This window comes from Sapajus apella, unplaced genomic scaffold (genome assembly GCF_009761245.1).
Source record: "Sapajus apella isolate SASKATOON/1434 unplaced genomic scaffold, GSC_monkey_1.0 scaffold6, whole genome shotgun sequence".
NCBI lineage: Eukaryota > Metazoa > Chordata > Mammalia > Primates > Cebidae > Sapajus > Sapajus apella.
This window is the reverse complement of record NW_022436946.1, coordinates 22,341,890-22,366,342: the sequence shown is the minus strand read 5'-3', so window position 1 is coordinate 22,366,342 and position 24,453 is coordinate 22,341,890. Positions and strand designations below refer to the sequence as shown.

At 36.6% G+C, this 24,453-nt stretch overlaps 1 protein-coding gene across 4 annotated transcripts in view; it reads right to left on the bottom strand.

Moving 5' to 3' along the window:
- Positions 1 to 1,135: 1,135 nt before the first annotated feature.
- Positions 1,136 to 24,453, bottom strand: part of THEMIS (thymocyte selection associated) — a 223,582-nt gene continuing 200,264 nt past the window's right edge. For 2 of the 4 annotated variants that reach the window (XR_004267806.1, XR_004267805.1), the window contains 2 exons: positions 11,316 to 19,993; positions 11,158 to 11,177 (listed from right to left, as the gene is read on the bottom strand). Coding sequence is in view for 2 of the 4 variants with exons in the window: in XM_032274831.1 (XP_032130722.1) it covers positions 9,707 to 9,738; positions 19,840 to 19,993 (186 nt within the window). In the remaining 2 variants the exon portion in view is untranslated. Of the gene's footprint in view, positions 9,739 to 11,157; positions 11,178 to 11,315; positions 19,994 to 24,453 lie in introns of those variants that run through there. The other 2 variants (XM_032274831.1, XM_032274832.1) reach the window with 2 other exon arrangements.

Genomic DNA, 24,453 nt, shown 5'->3' with positions numbered 1-24,453 from the left:
ATGCAGAAAGCATTTATTTTTAACAAAATGATTTGGGCCATTTTAAGAAACATGCTGAAGCACATGTACTTCTTATCTCTTATTAGCGTGTGAGATAAATATAAGAAAATATTTATGAGATCATCTCTATAGAAAAAATGCATTCCAGCCAGACAGCAGAGCTAAAGTATGTGCCTAATAACATTACATTTGATAAAATAAACTGCACACAGGGGATTCTAGTATGTATTTTATGGGAAGTTTGCTGAATATCTGCATTCTTCATCGGCCAGATCAAATAGCAATGTTTTCCTTATGTCATTTTTCCTCTATTTATTTTTGTATATGTAAGACATTTATATATACAAAACATATACTACATATATAATAAATAAGAAATATAACACCGTCAATACACTTTAAGTCCCTTAGGCTCTCATCTCCAATCTCTCCTCAGCCTTTACCCCAGGAGTAAGTACTATTCTGAAACTCGTGCTTTATTACACATAGGCAGTGAAGAGCATAATTCTACAGTGCAAACCTTTCTTAATTTAAATCGATGTATATTTTGATATAACCATAACACAGATTAATATATGGAATATTCTTAGCACCCCAGAGACCTCTTGTGTGCCTCCCCAGTCAGCCATAACCAAACCAAATGCAAATGCCATACTTCTTTTTATTATCTTAAAGCACTGCTGCTTTTTCTTAATATTTATATAGACCAAATCATACAGTAAATACTATTTTGTCTCTAATGGTTATGGCTACGGTTTTTAAATATATCTATGCTGTTGCATTTTGTGTAGTTTATCCTTTTTCGTTGCTACATCAATTTCCATTGCATGGTTATACTACAATGTGTTTGTCTATTCTACTCCTGGGTATGGCTTGTTTCCAGTTTGAAACTAGTTTGAATAAAACCATTAGCAGCATCTTTGCACATGTCTTATTGGTATGAAGCTAAACACATTTAGTTTTGTTGGATTTACACAAGTAGAAATTCTGGGTCATAGAGTAGGTGTCTGTTTAGCTTTAATAGACAGTGCCAAACAGTTTTCCAAATAAATTTATCAATTTAAACTCCCATCAGTAATATGTGAGAATTCTGGCTGCTCCATGCTTTATTCAAAACTTGTTTTTTTCATTTTTTTTTAAAAAAACTTTTAGCCATCTGGTAGGTTTATAATGATATATCTTGTGGTGGTTTTAATTTGCATTTGCCTAAAGATCGCTGTGATTTTGAGCAGATTTTTATGTTCATTATCCTTTTGAATATCCTCTTTTATGAAGCGCCTGCTTAAGTTCTTTACCCTTTCTTCAAATTAGCTTGTCTGAGCCTTTTATACATTCTGGATACCATTCTTTTTTGGACATATATATTGCAAATATCTTCCAGTCTGTAATTATTTTTTAATATTCTATGTCTTCTTGATTCTCAGATTTTTTTTTCTGGACTTATTTTCTTTCTTTCAGTATACTCTTTAGATATGCTTTTACCAAGAGATCAATTGACTACAAGCCTCCCCGGTTTTGTTTATCTGTTTTTGTCTATATGCTGTGTCTAATCTAGGTTTGTTTTAGTACTTAATTTTGAAAATGTTTTAACTGGATTAACGGTTCTCACTGGACAGCTTTTCCCCTTGGCACCTCATCTTCCAGCTTTTGTATTAGGCTTAGAAAAGTCAACTGTTTGTCTAAGTGATATCCCAGTCCTATTTTATATCCTCCTTCTGAAATTTCACTATAAGTTGTCAGGAAATTACTTCTTTATTCTTCATGAAATACACCACTGTATTTTCTAAATCTGAAATTTTGTATTTTTTATTATTTCTAGAAAGTTCTCAGGCATCATCTCTTTGAATTGCACCACTCTCTGAATTTCTCCTACTCTTCCTCCAAGTAAGAAAATATTCTGCCTTCTTAAACTCTTCTCAGTGTTTTTTAACACCTCTTTTATAGTTTCCACTGTCTTGTTTTCCTTGCTGCATTCTGGGTAATTAATTAAGGTCTACCATCTCAGGAACTTTCTCTTCTGCTGTGTCTAATCTGGGTTTGTTTGTTTGTTTTTTAGTTATTATATTCATCATTGTATTAGTCCATTTTCACGCTGCTGATAAAGACATACCTGAGACTGGGCAATTAACAAAAAGAAAGTGGGCTATTGGACATACTGTTCCGTGTGGCTGGGGAGGCCTCACAAACATGGTGGAAGGTGAAAGGCACATCTTACATGGTTGCAGACAAAATAAGAGACCTTTTGAAGAGAAAACCCCCTTTTTAAAACCATCAGATCTTGTGAGACTTATTCACTCTCACAAGAACAGCATGGGAAAGACCTGCCCCCATGATTCAATTACCTCCTACTGACTCACTCCCACAACACATGGGAATTCAAGATGAGATTTGGGTAGGGACACAGCCAAACCATATTAATTATTTCTAGTATTTTATGTTTATTTTGTACTCTTGCAAAAACAAGACCATTAGAATGAGTTTTACATTCATATTGTCAATCAAGCATACAAGAAACAATACATTTACCAAGCACTAAGTTTACTTAGCTTTAATAAAGGGTATGAAACAGATAGCAAGTACTGTGTGGGGCAAGAAAGTCCTGGAGGGCTCAGACACCAAGCTGCAGCTTCTTATGTGTCCAATCATTTCACTGTTCTCAAGAAATGACAGGAATATGTTGAGTGAGGATCACATCAGCAAACACAAGCCACAGGGACTAGGGTCCCACAGCTTAACAGCTTAAGTACTTTGCTAGTCACCGAAAGGGGTATGTATCTAGCTCGCATTCTTTAGTACCACTTTGGCATATTAATAACAGAATACATAATAAACAATTGTAATAATTATGTAAAGAGTGCTTAGATTTATACTTTCATAAATACTCAGTACAAGTTCTCTCTGATAGGAGCATGTGAGGATCAGATAATAATTAATCTCCTTGGTCAGGTCCATCTCACATTGGGTGCATTGGTTTTACAGACCCTACCCATGGTCATTTCCTCATTTTTCAGGTTATAATCAAAACAGACATATATATTGGCTCTTGGAACCATAACAATGGTTTCTTGGTTTGTGGTGAAAGAGCTATTATAATACAAAAAGCTGAGTTGAATGAAACTACCTTCATTTACTCCTGGCCGAAGTAATAAATATAAAACAAATGTTGTATTCTAAGTATATTGGCATAAATCACTGCTACCCTCAAAGGTTTAAAGAATTCAGGGATGATGGACTCTGTCATATTTACATTTAATTTAGCAGCAGGTCCCTACAAAAACCTGATATATTACATAACTGACAGGAAACTTAGCCAAGTAGTGACCCTAATAACAAGTACTATATTTTTACCAGGCCAGTAAATTTACTAGACCAGGCAAGTTCATTCTTTTTAATATCTTTTAAGAAGGATCAAAAACAGTTCTCATGTCAATTTCAACCTCAGGGCAATTCTAACTCTCCTGCCTTCTGCCACAGCAGAGTCCAAATGACCAAGTTCACCTGGAAATGCTATAATACATCATGATGGTTCATTATTAGAAAAATACTGTTATTTTGACAAGATGTAAAGAACTATGGGCTTCCTCGTAAGACACATACAATCCAGGGACTGTTAGATAAACCTTGCAAACATTCAAGATGTTGCCATATGGATAAAATTTTTAGGATTCCAGTGAGCTAAGGAAGCTAGGATATCTCCTCAGACAAAGAACAAGTCATTGCATTGTCTTTATTTGTTCTGGATTGCTATAACAAAATGCCTTAGACTGGGTAATTTATAAAGAATAAAAATTTATTACTCACCATTCTGGAGGCTAAGAAGTCTAAGATAAAGGCACCAGAAGATTTGAGGTCTGGTGAGGGCTTGCTTTATTTCAAAGATGCACCTTTTGCTGCATCCTCACATGGCAGAAGGGAGAAAGGACACTCTTTTCAACCTCTTTTTTAAGATAACTCATCCAATTCCTGAGAGTAGAGCCATCATGACTTAATTACTTCTGTAAAGGCCCATATTTTAGTATTATCACATTGGGTATTGGTTTCCAACATATGAATTTTGGAAGACACCGACAAATTCAGACCATAGCATGTACTTTACACCTCTTTCCACTAAGAAAGCATTTAGCAAGGCTTTTGGAGTTGGATAGGCAGTTTATACCACACTTGAGTATACTGCTCTGAATAAAATCTCTGGCAAGCTCTAACAGAATTACTGTGCAATCCCTGGAACATGGCCATAACATTTTATCACAGAACTACACAACATTTGAAAAGCAGCTGTCACCATGCTACTTTACCAAGTAGAAAACTGATATATGACAATGGAACATTGTGTAATCATAAGACTGAGGCTGCCGTCTTGAGCTGGTTGCTATCAGACACATGAATTCATAAGATCAAGTAAGCCCAGCAGCAGCAGCAGCACTTTGCAAGATAGAAGCAGCACATTCAGGACTGGGGTGGAGCAGGTCCAGATGATACCAGTGAGCTATGCCAATGAGTGACTGATGAGACCCTCAAGTCACTCACTCACCGTTGTTGTACCTGCATTTTTTATTCAGCTTACACTTCCAGAGATCATGGTGAGGTTCTCTAGAAACAATTAATAAAATGAAGTGGAGTCATTCATGGATGGGTCAACCTGGTGTATTAGCAGAGGCCCAAAATGGATTACTGTTGCACGAGAGCCCCACTTAGGAAAGAGTCTGAAAGACAATGATGAACTGAAATCCTCCCGGTGGACAGAGTTGCGTGCATCTGGTTGTCCACTTTGAGTGTAAAGAGAAAAACAGCCTGCAACCAGGATAAACATAAACTCCTTAACAAGTGGCTTCAATAACAAATGGCTTAGCTGGTTAGTCAAATACTCGGATACAGATAAAGTTGAATATGAAGGAAAAAAATATCTGAAGAAGAGGATGACCATACCTGTAGAAATGAAGAAAAGATGTGAACATTTTGTATAGCACATTAGTGTTCAGCAGAGAGCATCTGTATTATAAAATCAATTAGACAGGTTGACTGAATCAGTAGATATCAACTAGCCTCTGTCCTTAGTGACCCCAGTACTTACACAAAGGACTCATGAGTGGAGAAACCACGATGGCAGATGTGACTGTAAGTCATGGGCCAACAGCATGAACTTTCTCACAAAGGTTGACCTCGTTACTGTTACTGTTGAGGGTTCAACTTCCCTGTCACAAAGACCACTGTTTGGCCCTCTCCCTGATAAGGTGCCATCTTTGGAGAAACAATCTAGTCAGTTGGTAAGAATTTTATTACATTGAATCCCTTTGATCCCAGAAGAATCTATACTTTCTCATAACTGAAATTGAAACATATTAAAGGTATTAGTTTGCTTTCCCTTTCCTCAGTGCCTCAGCCAGCTCTGCCACAGAGGGGTCACAGAATTTCTGTTCTCCCAACATGATATCCTGTTACATCATCTCAGACCAAGTGACACAATTCATCACAAGGGAGACGCAACAGTGGGATACACCTATGGGACTCATTTGTCCCATCATATAGTACACAATTTGGAAGGTGCTTGACTTTGGAACAAATTTTCAAAGGTTCAGCTGAGGGATCAGCATAGTAGTATAATCCATGCTCCAGGATATCCTTAGGATCGGGCTGGAAAGATTAGGTTGGACTTCTCATAAAACCACATATTTATCTAGATATTCTCATGTCCTGCTCTGCTTCTTCCACTTCCATACAGGTTTCTCCTAAGAACACTCCAAAAAACCACTGAATGAGGATCTCCCCCCTTAACCTGTGCTTCTAGGGGACCAGAGCTAAGATAACAAGGAGTAGATGAGTATTTGTGATGGCACATAACAGTGGAAGTGGGAAAGAAAGAAAACCCAAAGAAGAAAAGATGCCAGACTCCAAAACTAAAAAGCCTTGATCTAACATTTAACATATAATTTAGAACAGATATATATTATAAAATAATAACAGATAAATGTATTGAGGACTTACTTTTTGCCAAAGCTCAAAGCACTTTACATATATTAATTCATCAAATTATCACAACAACTTTACAATGCAGATTCTATTTTAATCCCTATTTTACATATATATAGGAATTTGAAGCAGAAAGAGGCTCACAAACTTATCCAAGGCAACCCAGTAAATAGGGAGTCAGTATTCAGACCTGAGTTGTCATATTCCTGACTTTAATCAGTTCACTCAGCAAACATATATTGAGTCCCAGATATATGCCAGACACTATTCTAAGTGCCTGGGTGTAATGCAGAAACCAGTAAGAAATCCTGTCTTCAGGGAGTTTACATTCTAGTTTAAAAGGGACAGAAAAGAAACAGGACATGTAAAATATATAACTTGTTATGTTAGATAGAATAAACTATTATGCAGAAAATTAAGGCAGGGAAGGAGCTAGAAAGACCAAGAGGAGTTGAGGTTACAGTTTGAGATAGGGTGGCCAGGGCAGGCCACACTGAGAAAGCCTGAAGGAAGTATGGGACTGATCTGTTTGGAGGGGTGAGCTAAAAGTGTTCCAGGTGGGGAGAACAGCAAATTCAAAGGCCCTGGGATAGAACTAGCCCTGGCCTAGTTGATGAATAATGGTGTATTAGTCCATTCTCACACGGCTAATAAAGACATATCCACGACTGGGCAATCTATAAAGGAAAGAGGTTTAATTTACTCACAGTTCAGTATGGCTGGGGAGGGCTCAGGAAACTTATAATCACGGAAGAAGGGGAAGCAAACACATCCTTGTTCACAGGGTGGCAGCAAGATGTTTTGAGCAAAAGTGGAAAAAAGCCTTTATAAAAGTCATCAGATCTCATGAGAATTCATTCACTATCAGGAGAACAGCAAGGGGGAAACTACTCCCATGATTGAATTACCTCCCACGGGGTGCCCCCCATGACATGTGGGGATTATGGGAACTACAAGTTAAGATGAGATTTAGGTGGGGACACACCCAAACCATATCAAATGGGAAGGTCAGCATGACTTGAGCAAAGTGAATAAGAAGAATCCATAGAGATAATGGGAATAGATTGTGTACACCTTTCTAGATCGTTTTAGGAATTTTGGCTTTTATTCTGAATGAGGTAGCACATCACTGTGGTGTGTAATAATAGCACATATTTTAATGAGTTCATTCTGGCTCTCACAATCAGAATAGCTTGATAGGCAGCAAGAGCTGGAATGGGAAGAATTGTTACAGGGTTTTTGCAATAATCCAAAAGAGATGACTGAAGCTGGGACCACAGCAGTAGAAGTAGAAGCAGTCAGAAGTGTTACAATTGTGGAAATATTTTCATGATAAAATCAAAAGAATACTTTTATTCCTTTGGATTTCATTTTTAGTATTTCAGCCTACTGAAATAGATCCTAATTCTGATTCTCCCCAGAGTTTTACACATTATCTTCCTTTTAGAGGCAACTTGAACCAATAACTGTTTAAATACCTATAAGTCTCATTACATGTTGACTTTGATCTTAAAATAAACTGTTTTTATATTAAAATCCTGGATATGAGTTGAGCTAGCCCATCTCAACAATCACATTTTCCTCTTTTCATTTCTCACTCCTTTCCGACAGTCTTTTCCAAAACTGCTTGACTGATTCAATTAGGAAGCAGCCAGTATTAATAATTGGTAGTCTTGGCACCTATCTCTGCAGCTTGCCATGCTGTGAAGTTTGGTCATTATGCTTGAGCTCAGCACTGTAAGTTCATAGGGGATGGAGAGGACACAGGGAGGACAATCTCTCTCCTCCTGGCCTTTTTTTTTTTTTTTTTTTTTTAAAAAAAAAAAACAAAAAACAAGCAGCGCCCTCCTTAGTGACCAATTGATTTCAATCCTAGTTAAAGAATATTTTAACTTAATTGTTACAGGAAGATAGTTATTCTAGAGTTAAACATAGAAGAGAACACATACAAATAAAAATTAGGAAATTTATTTTCAATCTTCCAAATCTCCAATAGTTGAACAAGAAGTTTATTACACTTTTCAATATTAAGACAACTGGAAGCACAGTATGTGAAAGGACTTATATTTAGAAATGTTATATATGATTTCTATTAGAAAGGCCTTGATAATTTACAACCAAAGTAAGGTATGCATTCTCTTAATTTTCTAATCAAAGAATCGTTCTTACTAAAAGTACAAATTTAATTGTTCTCATATTCCAAATAAAAATATTAATTTTTCACTATTATTTGAAAAGAACAAATTATATGAGTCTAAAACACCCATAATGCATTTGGTCAAAGTTGTTAGGTTGAGTGAAGATTCGCTGTGGCCTTCAATACGAAATGTAGGGCTTAGAAAAGTTTTTGTTCTTGTCTGTACAGGCAGAATAAATAAAAGTAAAACTATCCCATAAAATTCTAGAAATTGTAGATAAGAAATGATATTACCACAAAGCAATTTTTAGAACATTAGAAATCAGGATTCGTTATCGCTTAAAAAGAAAAACAATAAGGGAAAGTAAGCTTAATCAGAATATAAACATCGAAAAATTTCTAATTGTATTTCTTTTGTTAAAAAGTTGACTCACAATTTATTGTCTTCAGAAACACTTTGGTACAAAATCAACAAATTTTTCCATATAACATAAAATAAGTATGAGATAGGATGTTAGCTAGCAGATTTTGTACAGAGTATGATCTATGGATGAAGTTCAAGCTTTACTATTAAATTCCTATGTAACATTAACCAGATAGCCTGTCTCTTCATTCTGTTAGAGGAAAAATAATATTGTTCTTATATACTTAATACATAATAAGATAAATTATCAACATGTGAGAGCCCTTAAAGTTATTTTTATAGATGATACAACTATGAGAACATAATTCTAATGTATACTAATTAAGAATCCCTTTGGTTTATTGTCAACCAAATTTATTATACCTCATTATAATTTTATTGCCTTTTTCTTTCCATCAAAAGTTATGATTAACTAGATAATTTTCCTACAATCCTAATAAACATTCATCTAAAGAATTATCTGGTATATAGTACATAAAATATTAAGACATCACATCAGAAATCTGGTGAAATTTCAGTCATGAAGTTGTTGTTGGGGAATAAAAGAGAAGGTTGTGGAAAAACTCCTATGACTCTCAATGGCTTTGGCTGTTGAAATTCAAACATATTCATTACACAGTGCATTTTACAAATACACTGCGAATGTGAAGCCAGACTCCTTTCCACAGATCCAAGGGATGTGGATAAGAAACCTGGACATTTTAAGTCACTCAGATATAAAATTATTTTTCTTTAGGTCTTGTTAGAAATGATGATAGCACTAAAAATGGCAAAACACATTCTGAAAAAAAGGAAAATATTTGGTGGGCTTTTATCCCATTTCAGACTGCTTTTACTCAGAAACTGACATACAAAATTATTTCTCAATTACTTAGTTGTTGGTAGTAGAAATAAGAACACCTCCCCCAAAATGTGTACCTTAAATAAATATCTCCTAAATAACAACAAAACAATACATACAGGCTTAGACACAACAGAATAGACTATAGGAATTCTATACCATAGGTTTCTCTAAGTTTTATCTGTTAAGACGTTTAAGGTTGTTCTCTTGTTTACAGCGATGAGTCAAGTTTCTTCTGGAGTCTGTTGGGAAATACTTGCTTTTCAGTTAGAAGGCTAGCTTCCTTTTTCACTGCAACATTTATGCTTGCTGCCTAAGTGGCTTCTGTCACATCTTGTTATTTCTGATGTTTTTCATTTTTGAACATTTCTATAAATAAAAAAATAAGAAGCGTTTATCAGAAACAAGCATTGAAAATAACCAGAAAGGAAACTGCCTGCTTTCAAATACTGTTGACACTCACATGCATGTATGCTTTTTGAGAAATGGTTGGAAGTAAAGCAGAAAGAGCCAACAAAATAAAATGGGGGGAAAAAAAACAGAAGAAAGTAGCTCTTCAGAAACAAGGTAGATACTTGTGTAAGGCAGGAGATAATAGCTTAGATGTAGAAGTGTTTTTCCATGGACAAAATGCTTTTCTTTGCATTTTAGTTCATCCTTATGAAAACTCTATCGTATGGGTAATGTAAGGTAGAAAACTGAGGCCTCAATGAAGTTGAGACCTGCCTAGAAATCACACAGCTAGCAAGATGATGAAGCTGATTGTGTCTAAAAATGCCTGTTTCTGGACTCAACAGTCTGGCTGTGGCACTATGCCTGCAGAATAGAATACAAGCCTACTTAGGAGTTCTAAGAACTACAGAGGAGGAAAAGGGTACCTAGTAATTGTTAAACTGAAGTTAGGGTCCTTTGTAGGGACATGGATGAACCTGGAAACCATCATTCTCAGCAAACTGACAGAAGAGCAGAAGATCAAACACCGTATGTTCTCACTCATAGGCGGGTGTTGAACAATGAGAACACATGGACACAGGGAGGGGAGCACTACACACTGGGGTCAGTTGGGGGGAAATAGGGGAGGGAGGGTGGGGGGTGGGAAGCTGGGGAGAGTTAGCAAGGGGAGAAATGCCAGACGTAGGTGATGGGGAGGAAGGCAGCAAATCACACTGCCATGTGTGTTCCTATGCAACAATTTTGCATGTTCTTCACATGTACCCCAAAACCTAAAATGCAATAAAATAAATAAATGGAAAAACAAAAAAAAAAAAAGAAAAACCAACAGGCCTCCAGCATAAGCTGTACTATCTAGTTAAAGTTCCCAGTTAACATATACACCTGGCATTAATACAACATGTCAGACCCTCAAATAAAGCAAGCTAAGCTACAAATAGGAATTGTGCCTGTCTTCAGGCAAGGCACTTAATTCCTTTCTACTATAGCTTTACGGAACACGATGGATGGGTGATTGAAAGAAGCCCTAAAAGCAAGCACTGCAAGTCTTCAAGAGGAACAGAAAACCAGAAATCTCTCTGACCGTCCCCTGCCTCTGTTCTACTAGAGGTTAGTTAAGTGCTAGCTGCCTGGACCTGGAGAGAAAGTCTCTGTTGGTCTTCCTTCTGAGTACTCAGTAGCCTATAACTGCCTCCCTCCCTCCCTCCCTCCACACTCTCTCCCTCCCTCCCTCCCCACTCTCTCCCTCCCTCCCTTCCTCCCTTACTTCCTCGCTTCCTTTCCTTTCCTTTCTCCTTCCTTCCTTCCTTCCTTCCTTTCTCCTTCCTTCCTTCCTCCCTTCCTTCCTTTCTTCCTCCCTTCCTTCCTCCCTCCCTCCCTCCCTTTCTCCCTCCCTCCCTTTCTTCCTTCCTTCTTTTCTTCCTTTCCTTCATTCCTTTCCTTTATTTCTTCCATTTGTTTTTTCTTCCCTCTTCCCCTCTCCCATTTTTCCTCACTTTCTTCTTTCTTTTCTTCTTTGAATTCTTTTTCTGTCACACTAACTTTATAACCTAAAGTAATTTACCTAACCTTTATGTGCCTCATTTTCTCATATTTTTTTAAAGGAGAAGGAGAAGGAGGAAAATACTGCCTATTGAATGGAATAATCACAAAGATAGAATATGTCAATAAATGTAAAAAGATTGAAATTATCTCACCATCTCTTAGCGACTTTTATGATATATGTGAAACACAGAAACAAAATTTGCAGTTCTGTGACTCCTGAGGAGGTCACAGACTAATTGAGAAAAAAGAAAGGTAATGTCGAAGAAGAAAGAAGAAGAATATCTCTACACATCATGTTAATTCCCCTAATGGTCTGAATTTCTTTCCTCTATCAACGTTTCCATCAGTACTATCTGGAGCTGGGAACTAGAGCGGTCAGTGGACTGATGAGGAAGAGAACCTGCACTGCATGTTCTCCTAGATTTTCTTCCCACTCCTCATGATCCACTGTCTTCAAAGGATGCCTTTAGATTTTCAGATGTTTCTTATATGACAAACAATAATAAAACCACACACTGTACAATATACATTTTAGATAAAAGAACACAAGATTTTTAGGCAGTATGCCCAGGTTTTATTCCCACTTCTATCATTTACTATCTTTGTGACTTTATCTATAAAAAGGAATAACAGCAATATTTCTTCCTTACAGTGTTGCTTTTTCTAAGGGAGCAGGGGGATGGGATGAAGGAAAATGAAATAAATGAATTGTAGTACAGAGAATTGGAATCTGAAGACCTAGATCTGATTCCTGGGCCTACAACTTAACTGGCTGTGTGTCTTGAGGAATCCCTGAATTCCATTTTCTTATCAGTGAATACGTTTTCATTATAATAACTGAATCATAGAGAGTTTAGGAAATATCAAATAAAATAATGATCTTGCAAGTACTTTGTAAAATGTAAAGTGCTACAGAAATATTACTTGCTATTACCATCTCAGAGTCATATAAATCTATTACAAGCATGCAGTTTGAAAGTTCAATCTGTCATCTTGACAGTTATTGGTCTAGCTCTCCCTTGTCAATAAGCTGATTTAAGATAGTACATAATCAAGCAGAAAAATGGGAGTTGAGGTAATTAAAATAATCAGATTATTTCCACATAAAATACTGGGATTTAAGCAATCTTAGTTTTAGAGGGGACCTTTTAGGTCATCTCACCCTGCCTGATCTAACCCAATCTTCACCCAGTGCAATGGTCTATGAATTGAATCTATGCTAAATTGGTCTAAATTGAATCTATGCTCTGGTGGCAAGCTCCAGTTGATAGCAGAAGATTCCACATTGAATCAAAACTGTGTTCCTTAGCATAATAACTTTCAAGAAATCTCAAAATGTGAAAGAACTTTTTTTTTTTCTGACAATGATTTAGGTTTTAAAATCCCAGTTGATTTAAAGCGTTTTTCCTTTTGGCATTCATCACCTATTCCTTTTGGAAATGTCGCAAGTTTAATAAGGAGGTGATGATTTCATTGAAATGAATATTCACTGAAGCAATTACTCAGATGATCACACTAACTGAGGTATTTATAATCATGTAGACTAGGTTCCTTGGAGATCAAATGAAGTATTTCCCAATTAGAAGAGTAGACATAGAATGGAGTTTCATTTTGCTTTTCTCTCCCAAAAACACAGGCTAAAGAAGTGTCCTTCAATGGTTAGAATTACATCTTTGTAGGAATAATCTACAAAATGAAGTTATAAGAATAAAATTACATAGATAATTATTGGAATAGGAAGGTTTATATGAAAGAAAATTTCCATTTCCTCATATTTTGGAGGAATCAAGCTGAAGTATGTCTAGAAGTAATTTACATTATCTTATAAGGCTGATGTTTCCTAAAGGGTTAATTTGAAGGAAAAATATTCCCTCTTCATTTTCCTTTTAGGGAACTTTGAGTGCCAGTCACCTGAAATTGCTCAACATGATGGTGAACATTCAAACCTGCCGTGAGCCATCTACCTCTTATAGGATGCAACTTGATTGTGGTTTCTTGGAGTCTCTTCTGAGCAGTTTCAACTGGATTTTCATTCATGTTTTCGTATTTGTACCCACCATTAGTTTCCCTTTCCTTGTATCTTTTGTAATCAAATTGTTGGCTGAGACTGAACAAACAAATAATACAAGCTAATAGCTGCTTTATTTCCCCTCTCATTTGAAGTGATTAAGTGGGTATTGCATTATGTTTCAGAGATGAGTCTTTGCACTCTTGGCAACTGTTTTTGCATGCAGAAAATGTTTGATAGAATCCACATGTAATCTGTCAAACACAAGATAGGAGTATGGAGTTCATTTTTGTATTCAAGAAATACTTAATGTGAACCTCTTATGAGCCAGAGACTTTCCTATAACCTAAGGATAGAGCAAATGGATAAAAATCCCTGCCTTCATAGTGACCTTATGTGGAATAGGTGACCAATAATCAAAATAAAGAGGACAGTGAAAAATATGTTAGAGAGCATAAAGGAAGCAGACAGTCCCAGACAGGAGGGTTATAGTTTTAAAATAAGGTGATCACCAAGAAGGTAACCATTGAAGAAAGACCTAAAGGAAGTGAAGCTGAAAGCCACATGGATCTCTGGGGAAAGATTGTGGCATTTAGATAAAACAGTCTGTGCCAGCCTTGAGGATAGAGCTCTTCTAGGGTTTCTGAGAAACCACTATGAAGCCAACATATCCAGAGTAGTGAGAAGGGAGGAGAAGTAGGGAGGCCACTGGAGGATATTAACGAGAGGCGTTTACACTGTCTGATTTAAGATGATAATATACTTACTCTGGCTGTTGTGTCAAGAACGGACACTATGGGCCAAGTGTGGGAGCAAATAGACTAGTTAGAATGGAACTGCAAGAATCTGGATAAGAGACAGTGGTAGATAGCAGCAGATAGTTTCGATTTGGTTGGTAGCAGTAGCCATGGAAAAAAAAATGAGCATATTCTAGATGTGGTTTGAGGATAAAGCCGATCAGACTTTCTGGTAGAGTGGATGTGATAAATGAGAAGAACAGAAAGGTTGTTCACAATTCTTCTAGTGCATTATTTTTCAAAGTGTAATGCATAGAGCCCCTATAGCAGATTCACCTGAGATATGTTGAAATATATCCCTGTGGTGTATCTGAGAACCTCTGTATCGTACTTTTTCTCTAAAGAGCCAGACGGTAAATATCTGCTACCATATTTGACTGTGGTGAGAGAGCACTAAAGCAGTCAAAGACAATGTTTAAATAAATGTGGATGTGCGCCAATAAAACTTTACTCATAGACACTAAAATTTGAATTTTATATAATTTTTACATGTCAAAAATTATTTTTTAATATTCTTTAACATTTGAAAATGAAAAAGCAAACATTCATGGCTCCTGAGCCATAAAAAAACAGGCAATGGGACCTATTAATATTTTACGCATAGGCCATGATGGTTTGCTACCTCTGCTCTAGAGAATAGATCCCAAGAATATGTATTTTTAACATGCACATTAAGTGATAGTTTAAAGCACAAGAACTTTCATGTAAGGTAAGTATGTTTATTCTAATTGTAAAGATAAGTAAACAAAGTCACAAACAAGTGTGACATTCTTTGAATTAGAGCTTAGACTTGGGTCTGTCTCATTGTAAAATTTGCATTTTCTACCATCCCCCAGCACCTCGTGGAATATTTTCCCAGGGGTTAATATTTCTGTTCAACCCTAGATGGAGCAGAGAGCAGAGTAACAAGAAAAGAAAAAGGTTGCTTTGCCTAGAGAACTGTTTTTCTCACTCAATATGGTACACAGTTTTGCTTTTATAATTAACATTCTGCTGATGAGATCTCCCATTGGTGAAGGCTTACGAGTAAGATTTCCATGAAGAGCAAGCACTGCAAGAAATAAATTAATCTCTAGGGAAGAAGAGGGGCCAGGCTGTCAGTGCTCACACAACTGCCTAATAGGAAATGATATTTCAGAATTGTTCAAAGAATGAAATGACTGGGTTCTCCTTGCAGCACATTCTTAAACATTTAAATCTTCTGAGAAGAGGGAGATTGTTTGCTATAAAACGAAGAGCGATCTTATAATTTTTTTTTAGGGTATCAGTATTTCCAAACTAAAATAGCATTATCTAGAAATGTAAAATAAATTCTGCTAAATCATTATTTTGTTTATATTATGAAAAAGCTGCATTGATGTTAAATATAAAGATGAAAGGATAGATTTTTAAATCATCACTTGAAAACAATGCAATATTTTTAATAACAGGTTTTCTAGACTTTGGTATCAGGTAGTTTTTGCACTTAGAACACTACTTAGAATAACATTGAATTATTGAGGTGTTTCTTCATTAAAATTAAGAAACAGCAATGTGTTTTATGATCTAAACTACCTGCCTCTTGATTACATATAATCAGCCATTCAATTAAGGTCTTTAATATAGAACCCCTGACTTGTCTAATCCTCAAAATGGTCCTGATAGGGAACTGACTCATGTTTTATTTTCCATGATACAAATAAGATCTGAAGTTTACATGAAACATTTGGGTTAAACTAAAGCTACGGAATCATTCTTTATTCCCTAGCTTCCGCCTTGGCCTAAGTGGAGAGCTTTCCCCGGGAGTTTGTTTTTTCTGACCTGTTTAATTTCCAAATTAAGTAGGATCTTAGATGTGGTCAATCACCTGTATGTGAGTCTCTCTTAGAGATAGGACCTTTTGAGCCTAACAATTTCAATGCTCTAACTCAGAATAACCCATAGGATCACAGGCTTTCAGAACCGACAGGGCATACAGATTATCTGGTGTACCCATTATTTTGGTGGGGTGTCTGGGTTTCATTTTCTAGCCTAGGGTTTTTCTTACTACTCGACAAGTCTAATTTATGAAGGACAAGCAGTAGCACAGATTTAGTGTAAGGTGGTAGGAAAATTCAAAGAACATAGTCAAAGCTACAAAAGGAAGAAAATTACATTAGAAAACATGGATCGGGGGAGTACAAAATTTGCTCACTAGAAAACATTTATGTTTATGTAGGGCAAAAACAAATAAGCATATTTAAAAGGTCATCCTTCCTGGCAAAGATTTCAGTTTCTAGAGAGACATAAGGAGGAAAAAGGAAAATGGCCCCCTGTTTAGCCAGGAAGATAACCAGAAGCAATGTCAGCAATTAATGAGTGACCCACATAATACCCAGATCTGCCTCAGAACTAAATAATCGTCCTCTTATACCAAATGGCTGTGCCCTTGGCTAAAAAGCCACATTGCCTGTAACCACAGACCCTTCTCAGGGACAGCTGCATCTGATGATTGTTTGATGCAGGGGGTATAAAGTTCTGTTCCCCACTTTCTAATTCAGGACAACCTTAAAGAGCCATGCCAATTCCAGAGCTCCCTACAGGATCAGTTGAGGTCTTTGTTGTGACTGTATCATGGTTCAATTTCTCCCTCTGCCCAGACCTGCTTCTGGGACTCTGCCTCAAGTGTTCCTGAGACCACTTCCCAATCAATTTTCCATAACTGATGCAACAAATAACTAACTCAATGAAAACATTTCCACTTAACACATGCTATCAGCTAAAAATAGGCCTTAAGCTGAATAAACATTGAAGTCCTGTGCTCGTCCTCAGCTACTGCTGCTGAGGTAAGATGGGGAAAGAGTCCATCAGAAAGAGTCAGGACATCCATGTCGCTAAACAATTGCAGTGTTTCTTTTACTCTGAGGAATCAATGACATTAACAAAGAGGGTTTCTCATCCTTTCCAATATTCATAGCATTCACGAAGGCCACAACATTTCCAAGAATATACTGTCCTCAAAGGCAAAAAAATACAAACAGAAACTCAAGAGACTGAAGGACCCATAACATCAAGTGGCCACAGCCAGCAATTTACAGAGCACACTGTAGGAAAACAAAATTTCCCTTAGCAATCAATTTGTAAAGACTCAGTAGTTAATTATTGCAGCTTGACTTCATTGTAGTTACTATGTACTATACTAACTTTTACCTATTTGATCTAATATAATCTTTAGAAAATATCCCATGGTATAGCACTACCAGTAACTAAATTTTACAAATAATGGAATAGTCTTTTTAACAAATTGCTCATGGTACATGGTTACCTAATGGGGGAGCCAAAATGTAAACTCAGAAATCTCAGTTCTGTCTCTAAAGGTGTACCCTTTGTCATTCTATCACTTAATCATCCTGCTTTCAGAGAACTATTTTTTTTAGTAATTATGAATAAAATAACATGTAGAATTAATAATAATGTTTTTAAAATAAGGCATGGGCATCACCAAGCAACCAGAGTGAATCAGGGACCCACAGAAGAAGGTCATCTAGATTATCTAGTGAAATGTTTTCATCAGTTTCTTAGCGAAGATATCAGTGGCTGGCAGCATTGATCTTGAGTGCGGGTTTACTGTACTCTTGGCTGGAATAGAGTCTTATTACACAATTCATGTTCAGTCATTCACAGCAAAATTCTAGTTGTTGACATTGAATACCAAGATAAATAATTCCCTTTAGTACAATTATTAGATACATATTTGAAAAGGTTCCACACCATTTAACTGAAAGAATTAGGTCTGGGTCCCTGAAAGAGCAATGCTAGAAAAGGAAAGCAGCACCCCTATCTTAATTAGGTTTTTTCTTTTTTTTTAAGTCAGTGATATGCTATAAAGTCTCTGCAACTGTTACTCTCATCAAAGAAAATTTAGGAAATGACTGACTTACGTCTAGGCATTAGAAAGAGGAGAAAGCTCAGAAAATGCCTAATCTACCCATCCTGAACTCAAAGGAGGCTACTACATAATCCATGAGCTATCCACATGAAGTATGGTAAGTGTAAAGTATGGCTCCAATGAGTCTTTTCTTTTTGGAAATGAAGAACATACACTATATTATATAAGATAAAAATAAAGTTTGAAAAATTATATTTTTGCTCTACTCTACTTTTGCATTTTTATATATAGAATTATCACACAATTTAATCCATAATGAAGAGAGACGGTAATTTATTGCATTTACAAATGGGAAAGCAAATAAAAATATTGCCAAGAAGTTCATACTGGGTAATTTCTAAATAAATGGATGTTAAAATCAAATTGATTTAGGAAAGGAGATTCCATTTTACTCTCTTGAATGAAGTTAAGGAGTCTCATTTGCCTAGAACCACTGCTTTAATTCCAGGTCATCCTTGTCTCTAAAATCATCACTTCCAAGTAATATGTTCAAAGCAGGTGCTGCTCTGGTCTGTAACATACGCTTTACTACTCACTCAGGGCACGAAGCTGGGACTACTGCTGTACCATGCCCGAAAGATTCACATACAAGAGAAGATTAGGTAACATTTCCCTCTGATTCAAACAAAAACTTTGATCTCAGGAATTGTGTTATCTGGTACTTTTTAGAATCCACAATCTTAAAGAAAAAGAAAAAAAAATCAGTTTCCAATGAATTAATAATGGCTTGAGACTCTACACGCTGCAGCAATTTCACTGCAGTGGTTGTTTCTTTTATAGTCACACTTGATTAGTATTAGAAATTTGGAGGAATTGCAATATGCATGGTTTTCAAAGCCCTTTACAGAATTTCATTTTTCTCACTCGAAGAGAGTCAATGAAAAGGTAATAAGAAAAGATCTATGGGACATTTTTATAGGAGTGTCAGAAGCCTGTAAGCTAACTACATGAAAGAACCCAGATTGTGCAGACCGGGTTTGGAGCAGGAACACTTCAGAGACTTTATATCTAGTATTTTGACTTTTACATGTCCTTGGAGAAGAAAGCGTGCTAGCTACAAAACCAAATAAGGAGGAGAAAGGAACAAACCGTATGCTTAAGAATAATTACAGTTTCAATTTTCCCATGAACTAAATGTGAAGTTTCAAAGACAAAGTGTAATAGAAATTGAGGGGGTTTGGTGTATCTAAAATATTGGCAAGAAACAAACTTCTTATTTCCCTTGCTATCTCATCCCAAGTTTCTGCCATATGGAAGTTAGTCTGGGTAGCTTAATTGAATGCTATCAACTCCTCCGCAAGTCCATTTGCTCTTGTTTTGCCCTCAGTAGAGATGAAAAATATCAGATCACAATCTCTATAGATGATAATAATTCAAGTTTGCAGTCAAGGACTTATCTGATACTTCTTTAAATTTAAAGCATGTCAATTATTTTAATCTCTTTTCAAGAGAGTAATTCTTGTTGTTCATTGTTCTAGAAAAAATATCAAAATTTTATTATCACAACAATACAAGCAATCTTAAAACACTTCATTGGCCATGAAAACCATAAATGAGGTGAAAAATCTAATAACGAAAAACAATAAACATTATTATTATTGTGAGTGTTCAATATTATGCCTCATGCAATACTTTATTTCAATGTGATTTGCAGGGCAGGTGGTCACTTTGGCTGAGCCATATATTCCAAACAAAATGGCAGTAAGAATCTGTCCATTGCACCTTTGTCATGTGGACAGTTAAACCACTGTGGTTGAACTGACTTGTAGTCACGTTAGTACCTGCTACTGCTGTGGCCCCACAGTTGCTCCTCTCATTCTCTACATCCACGAAATCATTCTGACTACCAACTGGTACTTTTGAATCCAGGCCGGCTTGATTCTGGTGAAGTTTCTTGGATATGTCTACGTGGTGATGCTGAAATGACACAGGTCAGAGTGATTGATATTACAAGTAAATTATCAGTCCAAAATAAATGTTTCACAGAGATATGAACGATTTATCACATGGCAAGTCATTTATTTATGTCTGAAACAGAACATTCGACATGTCAAAGGAAGTTACAAATTATAGGTTCATCAACTTATTTTGGAAATCTAGGTGTACAATTTTTGAAGCAATCTAAGTAACTAGAATAAGAAGTCATTTTAGGCATAGAAAACCAACTTCAAAGACCATTTGTGTATATTACTTTCTTCTTGTGAAACTTATAAAATATTTTTCATTTGGAACAATTTTACTTAGTTTTTATTCTTATAGTTAACTAATCCAGCACTTCATTATCTATTACTAATTACATATTATATAATTAAAGCAGATTTCATTTCTGTATTATCTGTATGCTTTATATAAAACAAATCATAACATTTACTATAAATTAACCCACAGTTTTATGAGCATTATGTAAATTTGACAAAGCTCCTCTAGTCAATTTTAGAGTAATAATTCATCATAACAATGAATTATTATGGCACAGCATCAATGGCCCCTATAGCTCATCTCACATGTAAGAGATGTCACAGCATTTGACATTATACTGACACACTGTATGCTTCAAAAGAATCATCAGATGGGTGCAAAAAATGAAGACTCCAATTGAAAATTCAACTTCCAGTACTTAATTAATTCATACCAAGTCAAGACTAAAATTTTATCAATTTGAATAATATTACAGAATGCGTCAATATTTGATAATCAATCATGGCCATTCAGACTAGCCATGTTGGCTCACTAAAGGATAGTACAATGACAACTTTCCTGTGAAGTTTCTCTTACAGACTGTATATAGCATGAAATCCATTAAAAGCTCAATTTTATAAAACCAATGGCTTTTAAAGCTTGAGAAGGGCCAATAAGGAAATTAGGCTTTAGAATGATTAAATAATTCACTTGAGTTAACAAGTGAACAGTGCTGAGCCTGAACCTTGGACAGTGTTCTTTATGATTGATTTCTTGAGTTTTTTTTTTTTTTTTTTTTTTTTTTGAGACGGAGTTTCGCTCTCGTTACCCAGGCTGGAGTGCAATGGCACGATCTCGGCTCACCGCAACCTCCGCCTCCTGGGTTCAGGCAATTCCCCTGCCTCAGCCTCCTGAGTAGCTGGGATTACAGGCACGCACCACCATGCCCAGCTAATTTTTTGTATTTTTAGTAGAGACGGGGTTTCACCATGTTGACCAGGATGGTCTCGATCTCTTGACCTCGTGATCCACCCGCCTCGGCCTCCCAAAGTGCTGGGATTACAGGCTTGAGCCACCGCGCCCGGCCCGATTTCTTGAGATTTTTAATGCAGTGAACTGGATGCATGGATAGCCCTCACTCTTCACCCGTCTCTGTATCCATGTCCTTTCTATAGAATTTTGCAGTGCTATCCTACTCTGATATTTGACCTCTCAATGTGGCTTCTTCTGGCCCAACAGGATATTGACACAGGGGCTTGAAAGAGGCTCGCACAATTCTTCTGTTCATTCCTTAACTTCCACTATGCCATGAGGCTATGCCTGTATTAGCTGACCACAGATTAAACACAAGATGGGCAGAGTTAGGTCACCCCAGTTGTCCAAGCTGAAGCAACCAATAACCAGAGGAGCCCGAGACGTTTGAGTGAAACCAGCCTAGATCATCTGAGATCAGCTCAGGTCAGCTGAATTCCACAGCTTCGTGAACAAAATGAATGTGCTTTTGGTTGTATGCCATTATGTTTTTCTGGCGGTTATGCAGCATTGTATGCTGATAGATGACGGGTACCTTCAACCACCATTTATCTATAGTATCCCAGATACTGGATGTCGTGTGAGAATACAAATCCAACATGACATTCTCTCAGACTCAAAATTATTCAAACATAATTTCTTACATTGTTTGTGCAAATAATTAAAATAGAGTATGGTAAGTCATTAGCAGATATTTCTCAAATTCCTTTTCTAATGGCAAAGGAAGAGATCCTAGTGATACTACAAGAGACAGCTCAAAAGATCAGTGTTTGGGTGTTGATATTAACTAGAACTAAACTACCCTGCTTGTTTATGTTTAGCTCCTCCACAAACCGTAAAAACCTAAGTCACTGTAATTTCAAAAATTTATTGTCTGGCCTGTATTATCACATAGTTTTTGGAAAGAAGCAGATTTCAGCATCCAACTACTTTCCTGATTCTGAATTAGATACCTCTGAAAAATATATTATTATTTCAAGTTACGACATGAGTATTAAATCATAGTTTCTCAGAACTGAGCAATACAATACAGAAGGAATAAGCTTCATGTTTGTTCATACCAAATTCAATTGAAAATATTAAAACATTGAGGGAAAGTTAAGAATTCATACAAGCTATGTGTATTCTAATATATTTCAGACTGAAAAGAAAGAAATGCTGAACTTATTTACACATGAAAGGATTGTTGTGAATGCCTGAGAGAGAAAATAACCCCTTGCTCAGAATAGTTTCTGTATTGCAAAGGTCCTGTGCTTCATGGTGCAAACCTCTGGCAGACTGGACATTTTATAAACATATTAGTGTGTCAGTAATTAAGAACCTAATTTTGCTGGAAACAGTGCCTACAGTGGAGTCTCTTCTTAGGCAAACCCTGTTAGTTTTTCCAACTCCTCTTTTACATTATATATTATAGCCAGGCTGCTGTACTGAGGTCCTAACGTAAAGGAAGGTGGGTGTCTCTTAAGTTACTGACCCTGCCACGCTCCCTCTTCCTTGTTTACCTGGCCGCTCCTTCTAGTTCCCTGGGTTTGCATATTATACCCTGGCATCTCTTTTCCGTTACAATAAAATTCCCACAACGTTTCATTCTTAATTGCCCAATTGCCCTCTACTAACTCTCAATTCTCTCTCTTCCCTCTTCCCTTTCCTATGTCTCAAATTCTTCCACTGTGTTTTGATAGCTTTGCTTTATGGTTTGCAAACTTCACTACATATTCAACTTCTTTTCTGAACATTGTCTCTACCTTCTCACCCTGACTAAAATCCCATTCTTCTTTGAAGACACCACTTCTGTGAATGATGCTAGCTGCTTATTCTTTTACATCCCTGCTACCCTTAAGTGGAGGATCCCCTTCCCCTGAGTGTTGTCCATTGCATCATTACCTCCTTGCAAAACATGCCTACTGCTTTGATGTTCCTGTCTAATCTAGCTATGCTAGATTAATCCTTCTTGTTGGTATCTTGATGATCTCCCTTCTTGTTGGTATCATCTATCCACTAATCTCTACGCATCTTTCATGAAAAGGCTTTGGCACCTGGAATGTTGTCTTTTCTAGTCCCAGCATTTCCATGATCTTGGACAATATCCACATCTACATCAACATCCTATCTTATTTATCCCTGGATCTCCTTATTGCCAATGAATTTCTCATTTTTCTACCTCATGCTTTCAGTCCCAAGATCACAAATGAAGTCTACTGTAATCACCTGAAATGTTTCCACTTCCAATATTATTAAATATGTTCCTCTTTCACTTCATCGCCTATCCTCAAGTTTATTCTCTCCACTCCAGCCAAATCTCCCTTCTCCAAGACTGCTTTTACCACAATCCCTGCCAAGGCTATTCGTGGACCTCACTGGGATCTGAGATCCACTGATCCCTCTACTTTCTCTATACCCATCACTCCCTTGATCTTTTTTTTTTCTTCTCTACCCAGCATCCATTTCTATTCAGAAACTTGAATCTGGCCAATAACCTGCCAGACTTAAACTTGGTTGACTTCTCAGCAGCATCTGACATGTCTGGTCACCTCCTTTGGCTTCCAATGTTCCTCCTGCCACTCTGAGTTCTTATTCTTAGACTCCTTTGCTGGAGTATCCTTAATTTACTCAAACTCTGAGGATCAAGAGGTCTCAAGGTTCTATTATTCCCCCAGTTTTCTTTTTACCATCCCTATATAATTTCAGCAATCATGTGGCTTATCTATCACCTGTAGAGATGCTGGGGGTAGGTAGAGATTTATGAAATGAGATGAAGTGTAGAGAGGCAGGAGCTTACATGCCTTAGTAAGCACTCTGGACTCTATTTCTAATGTCCTTTCAGGTCCACAATCTCACTACTCTTCCTGTCTGAAGGCTTGGCTATTCTGTTTGCCTAGGACATTCTTAGTAAAATTTCCCCCTTAATTTTACGAAGTCTTGGGCTCCTACAAGTTTCCCTCACTGCATAAACCTTAGCCAGCACCCTATTTTCTAATCTTTGTGCAACTCATTCTTCTACTGTAATGCAATTTTTATAATTACAATCAAATAATACCTGTTTTCATGTTTAATGTCTATCTCCCTGGCTAAAACTCCCTGAAAGTAAAAACTATGCCTGCCCTGTTCACTGTCCTCTTATCTCAAGGTTTTAAATATAGCAGGCATTAAATAAACACATATTAAAT